Below are 6,059 nucleotides of genomic sequence, written 5' to 3'. Positions count from 1 at the left end.
CAGGGAGGTGGTGGAGTCGCCATCTCTGGAAGTGTTCAAAAAACGTGTGGATGTGGCGCTTCAGGACATGGTTTAGGGGACATGGTGGTGCTGGATTAATGGTTGGACTTGATGATCTTGAAGGTCCTTTCCAACCTAGTAATTCTGTGATTCTGTGAGAGGTACCCCAGCCTGTGGTGGCACCAAGGGGTCTATCACCTCCCAGGACCCCAAGAAGGGAAGGCCCACCAGGGCTGAGTGCAGGTCAGGGAGCGCTGGGAAAAGGGAGTGCTGCTGCAATCCTCACAGGAGAAGGCTGGAGCCACGTCGTGCTCAGAGGAGGGGGTCCTTCTGTCCATGCTCCCCAGCACAGTGCGAGCCACTGACCTTCTCCAGCTGCTGGCACATCCCCTCGGCTGCTGAGGCACGGCTCAATCAGTAATTTGGGGCTCCCTGTTGATGCTGGCTCTGGCACAGTGGTGGTTTCTATGGCAACTCCAGAGGCAGATGCAAGGATGGCTTCAGCCGAGGTACTGCCAGCCCAGGTATCCCAGGATATTCCTCCTAAAATGCAGGCAGATGGCCATGCGGCAAGTCAGGACAGACCCCACAGTCACTGCATTGGGAGGGCAGCAGAGGTGGTGGGGCAATGGCACAGAGAACGTCTTGCAAATGCTCTTCTCTGAATCATTTCCAACTTTTCCCACGCCGCGATGTCCCTGGCAGATGGTGCAGCCTGCCCCAGCAGTGTGCCAGATGCTGCCGCGCTCTACCAGGATTTGGCCTCCCATCTCTCCAGCCCTGCTACCCATCCGAGGATCGTGCTGGCTGTCTTCTCCAAAAGGTCAGGCATCTGTGCTTGATATTTACCCAGACCTGCGAGTTCTTTCTAGTGTCATACAATTAAAAGATCAAATCCCTCATCTGCATCTGCGTCCGCCACTCTGTGCTTTGGGGCATGTGACTGCATGGAGCCAAGACCGACGAGGCTCAGGTGAGCCCACGGCACCGGGCAACTGGGGAGTCACCCCCACACCAGTCTCACTGTGCACCCCTGAATGTCACCCACCAACACCACCGGTACAGAGCTTACCTTCCCTTCCTGGTGATGGTAAGCGAGAGATGAGGTGTTCCTGCCTGGGAGAGCTGGACACAGCAGCGTCTGGCTCACCCAGGTACCAGACCGTGCTCCATCCCTTGAGACAGGGCTGTGGTACTGGATGGAGCCCAGAGGCCCCAACATCATTAGGCACCTTATCTTATTTCTCAGCATCCTGGCAGCCTTCGCCATTCCCTGCCCTCTATCGCACCCTGGCTCCCTCCGACAAAGACCCTCTCCTGCTGCTGCCTCCACCCCCCACAGCCCCTCTGCCCACAGGAGAGACTGAGCAGGAGCAAGGCTGTGCCGAGGCTGGGCGGCCACTGCTCAGGTCTTCCTCTGCAAAAGGAGGGACAGATCCCTTCATCGCATTGCTCCGCTTACCCTGGTGGTGGGGTAAGGAGCAGGAGCCATCCCTGCCCCATGGCACGGGGCCCCATGGCACGGGGCCCCACTGGAGAAGGGCTGGATGGGCTCTCCCTTGGGAGGGGTTTTTCCCAGCAGGCTGCGGCATGTCCCTGCCTGGAGTGGGGTAACCAGGGACAACATGACTCCAGTGGGATAAAATTCCAGGTGTTTCATTTATTCGAGGCGCTACATCACCTCCTAGGCACTGAGCTACATACAGGGCACCTCTGTGCTACATGAGACATCAACTGGGTCTACGATGACACAGCACTCACTGCTACACACATGGCACGGACATGCCGCGGCACGGACGGGGCCGGACAGAGCAGTGCGGCCAGCGACAGTCCTGCCACCGCTCCCTCCGTGCTGCCGGCTGCGGCCCTCCCGCCAGGCAGGGTTTTGCCCCGGGCTCCACTGCTGCAGCGGTGCAGGAGCCGGGAGGAGTTTCCAAAGCATGGCAAGAAACCGTGGCTGCTCCGGTGCCCAGCGTCATGGGACAGCAGCTCCCCGGAGCCAGGTCACCCGCATGCACGGGTGCTTACACACCCTGTCCCCGTCTTCAGGCACTTAGTGCTCGGCCGGGGCTGATCCCCAGGGTCCCGCTCAGGGCACCTCGCGCAGGCACAGAGCCTCGACGGCACCACTGGGGCCCTGGGCCACCCCGCCGATGACGAAGAGCAGGCTGGGTGCCGGGCAGCTGGAGCATGAGCAGCGACCAGTGGGCATGGGGGGCAGTGGCTCCCACCTCTTCCGTGAGAGGCTGAACCCTTCCACCGAGTCCAGTGGGCAGGACTGGTTCCCTGAGGGAGACAGGATGGCATCAGCCCCACTGCAGCCCCCCACAGATGCCAGGCTCTGCTTTTCCTCCTTCACATGCCTTCGATGCCCCAGCCAGAGCCTCCAGCAGCAGCTGGTCCCCGAGCCCTGGGCTGCGGGGTCTCCGCGATCCCAGAGGCAATTAGCAAGGGCACAAGAGGATTAGCAGTGTCCCCACAGGGAGGGCTGCCAGCACCGATGCCGCACGCTGGCTCTGCCCCCGTGCCAGCACCCCACAGCCAGCACTGGGGGATAAGGGAGGGCAGCTCCAGCCACAGCAGGTCTCAGAAGCAATGCCACGCTGCAGGGATCCTGCCAGCACTGCTTGCCTTCCCCAACACCTCCTCCTGCCCTGCGTCATCACCTGGGTGAGCTCAGCGGGGTCCGGCAGCCCTTGCTGCAGGGCTGGGGGTGCTGTGGTGGGCACTGGGCTCCCCAGGCAGCCCTCCTCGCTGCATCCCTGCTGCTAAGTGACAGCACTAACCTTTCTCCAGCTCTCTCAGGAGAGGGATGTGGGGCTGCAGCCCTGTGCAGCGGGGCTGAGCCAGCATGGCATATACAAGCCCACCACACTGCACGTGAGCCGAGGAAAGCCCAGCCAGGGGTGAAAGGGGCAAGCGGCTCAGTGGGGGCAGTCTGTGGGGCATGGAAGTAGGGTGCCCCCAGCACTTGGGGGGCACAGGAGGGACACGGCTGCTGACAGTGTTATAGTATCCCCATGGCTTTGCACAGCTGATCTCCCCGCGCTGATCTGCCACAAAGGATAGGGATGGGAACATGGCCACATGCCACCCCCCAGCATTACCGAGGCCGCCCACGGCCACCACTCTTCCTCCCACGCAGCCAGCCACGAAGTCAGCTCTCTTCTCCCTCATGCGGATGGCGCGGCTCGGTTTGCTCCATGCACCTGGGGGCAAGAGGGTGTGAGCATCGCCCACCTGGGCTCCTCTCTGCACACTGAGACCAGGACATCCCCAGGCTAATGGCACCCCGGGGCCAGGGAGTGCAGGGCAGGACCTGCCATGGGTGCAAGGGGCTGATGCTCAAAGCCTGGATGAACCACATCCCTTGGGCAGGGATGGCCCTCACTGAGACCCAGGGAAGCATCTCAGACCCACAGGGGATGCTCCCACCCTTCCCAGGGACACGGAGCTCACCCTGCGCGGGGTCAAACATCTCCACGGTGTTGACAAAGTGCGGACGGGAGTAAAAGTTGTGGGGCCCTGGCTGTTGCAGCCCCCCTAGGCTGAAGACGATGCCGTCAGTCATGGCGCAGGCAGCAAAGGCGCGGCGGCTGGGCACGCTGGGGTAGCGCATCCAGCTCCTCGTCTCCAGGTCAAAGGCCTCGAAGGCAGTGACAGGCAGCTTGCCCTGCCGGCCCCCTGCACATAAAGGAGATGCTGTGCCCCAAGCTGGCATCATCAGTGGGCTCAGCAAGAGGGACGGGGCGCGCCGACTGCAGTGCCGGCGTGGGAGGGCAGCACGGAGCCACCCTGGGGCACACCAGGTCACATCCCAGTCCGGGGAGGCAGCGGAGGGAGAGGGCAGGGGCGTGGGGGGATGCTCAGCTTGCCCCAGTGGCACCTACCCAGGACAAAGATCTTGTTGCCCTGCAGGAAGGCGGAGGCCCCATAGCAGGGGGTAGGCATGGAGGGCAGGGGCTGCCAGTGGTCCTTCGCTGGCTCGTAGACTCGGACCAGTGCCTGAGGAGAGGTGTCTGCACCCATTCCCCCCAGTGCGTAGACAGCCCCATCTGCAAAAGAGGTGGCAGTGAGGTAGGGATGGCCATGGGCAGTGCCATGGGGCTGGGAGTCCCCCTGTGCCCTCCAGAGCAGGCAGCACGGCAGTGCTGAGCCCCATGGCCAGCTGCTGCTCTGGGGTGGCTGGGGGACAGTGAGTGTGGCCAGGCCTGAGCCTGGCAGTGCCCTGACCCCGCTGGGACCCCCTCGTCCCCCTCTCCACCCCATCCATCAGGCACAGAGCAGAGCACAAGGCCATCGGCTCTAATTATTCTCGGCAGTACCATCTCCCTGGAGACACCATGGCAACACAGCCATGCTGCCAAATCCTGCTCCCGCTCCTGGCGTGGCCGGTACCCCTGCCTGCTCCCACCGCTGCCCCACCGGCCCCTCTGCCCTGCCCGCCCCACTGCAGCCCAGGGCCATGCCGTGGCATGCCCAGCCAGGGAGCAGACATGGGCACCACATATGGCACCAACCCTGGCCCTGAGCCCAGGGTCTCCTGGCCTGTGCCAAGACTTGGAGGCTGCTCAGCAAAGTTGGGGCAGGAATCACAACGTGCTCGGCACACAGCATGCTGAGCCAGGGTGGAGCAGGGCGCTCGGCTGCCCTGGCACGGCTCCCAGCCAGGGCAGACAGGGAAGGCTCCTGTGCCTGGAGAGGCTCCACACTGCCCAGCCCCGAGCTGCAATGGGGCTGCTGAGGCAGGAACATGACCCTGCCATCAAGTGGCAAGTTTGGCTGCTGGGTAAAAGCCTCATGCTGCATCCTAAGCAGCAGTGGGATTCAAATCCCACGTGAGCATCCCCGACCCCTGCATCCCTGTTTCTCTGGATGGTAGAGGTACCCGCAGCCGAGTCCCATCCCTACCTCTCACCTCTCTGCACAGCCGAGATGCCCATGGAGGGCTGGGCCAGCGCCGCCTTCTTCTCCCACTTGCCCTCATCCACGTGGTAGACCTCGAGGGAGGCGAGGGGGCTCTGTGCCGCATCCACGCCGCCCACCACCAGGATCTGCTTGCCCAGGACAAGGGCAGCGGCGCCAGCCCGTGGTGTGGGCAGCGGTGGGAGCGTGGTCCAGCGCTGGGCTGGGAGGTCAAGCACCTCAGCAGCTCCCAGGGCTCGCCCACTGCCTCCGCAGCCGCCCAGCACGAAAAGCTGCCCGTCACGGTGCACGGCGCTGCAGTACACGCGTCGCGTGGGCATGGCGGGAAAGGCGGCCCACATGAAGGCGCCTGCACCCGCCGCCATGGGCCGGCTCAGCCACCCCGGGGGTCTCCGGGCCCTGGCCCTGCCGTGCCGCCCATTCGGCCTGGCTGGGCACTGGCCCGGATCTGCCCACTGCCTCCTGTGGGGAAGAGCACCCCAGTCAGCTCCCGGGCACGCACCGCTGCCCCTGGCCCCAGCAAGCCAACTGCCCAGAGCGGTGCGACAGCCCCCCGCTCTCCGGGGCTCCTCGCATGCACCCGCTGGGGCTCTCACACCCCAGGGCTCCCGGTGCACTGCCCTCACCCACTGGGACTCCCACACCCCAGGCTCCCTGCCCACACCCACTGAGGCTCTGCACCCTGGGGCTGCCTGCCCGCACCCACACGGACTCCCACTCCCCGAGGTTCCCATTACCCGGGCTCCTGGTGCACGTACCGCATCCACGTGGACTCCCACTCCCCAGGGCTCTCTGCCTGCACCCACCGGGGCCCCTGCACCCGGGGGCTCCCGCTGCACCGCCCGCACCCCCCGAGGCTCCTGTTCCCAGCACGCAGCCCGCACCCACCGGAGCCTCTGCTCTGCGCGGCTCCCGCCTGGCAGCCCCCACCCAGCAGGGCTCCCAGCCCGCGCCCACCGGCGCTCCCGGGTCTCCCGCCCGCACCGCCGGACCGCCGCACCCGGGCTCCCCGCGCTGGACCGCTGCCGGGAGCGGGGCAGGGACCGCGGATGCGCTCACCTCCCCGCCGCTCCGCTGCTCTCCCCGCCGCTCCGCGCCGCCGCCCGCGCCGGGCCCGCCCGCTGCCGGGGGCG

At 65.2% G+C, this 6,059-nt stretch overlaps 1 protein-coding gene across 1 annotated transcript; it reads right to left on the bottom strand.

Moving 5' to 3' along the window:
- Window positions 1-1,796: 1,796 nt before the first annotated feature.
- Window positions 1,797-6,059, bottom strand: KLHDC8B (kelch domain containing 8B). The gene is made up of 5 exons (XM_082004679.1): window positions 4,919-6,059; window positions 3,891-4,055; window positions 3,460-3,684; window positions 3,108-3,209; window positions 1,797-2,286 (listed from the first exon to the last, which is right to left on the bottom strand). The coding sequence occupies exons 1-5, from the start codon at window positions 5,658-5,660 to the stop codon at window positions 2,090-2,092; spliced, it is 1,431 nt and encodes a 476-aa protein (XP_081860805.1). The 5' UTR covers window positions 5,661-6,059; the 3' UTR covers window positions 1,797-2,089.

This window comes from Phaethon aethereus, assembly GCF_964289735.1.
Source record: "Phaethon aethereus genome assembly, chromosome: 11".
In the NCBI taxonomy this organism is placed as follows: Eukaryota; Metazoa; Chordata; class Aves; order Phaethontiformes; family Phaethontidae; genus Phaethon; species Phaethon aethereus.
The sequence above is the reverse complement of the archived record's forward strand: the minus strand, read 5'-3'. Positions and strand labels throughout refer to the sequence as shown.

Coding starts and splice junctions, on each gene's coding strand:
- KLHDC8B (XM_082004679.1), bottom strand. CDS start 5,660: ATGGGAACCTCGGGGAGTGGGAGTCCGTGTGGGTGCGGGCAGGCAGCC. Junction 4,056..4,918: donor CATCTCGGCTGTGCAGAGAG/GTGAGAGGTAGG, acceptor CCTCTTTTGCAG/ATGGGGCTGTCTACGCACTG. Junction 3,210..3,459: donor GATGTTTGACCCCGCGCAGG/GTGAGCTCCGTG, acceptor TCTTGCCCCCAG/GTGCATGGAGCAAACCGAGC.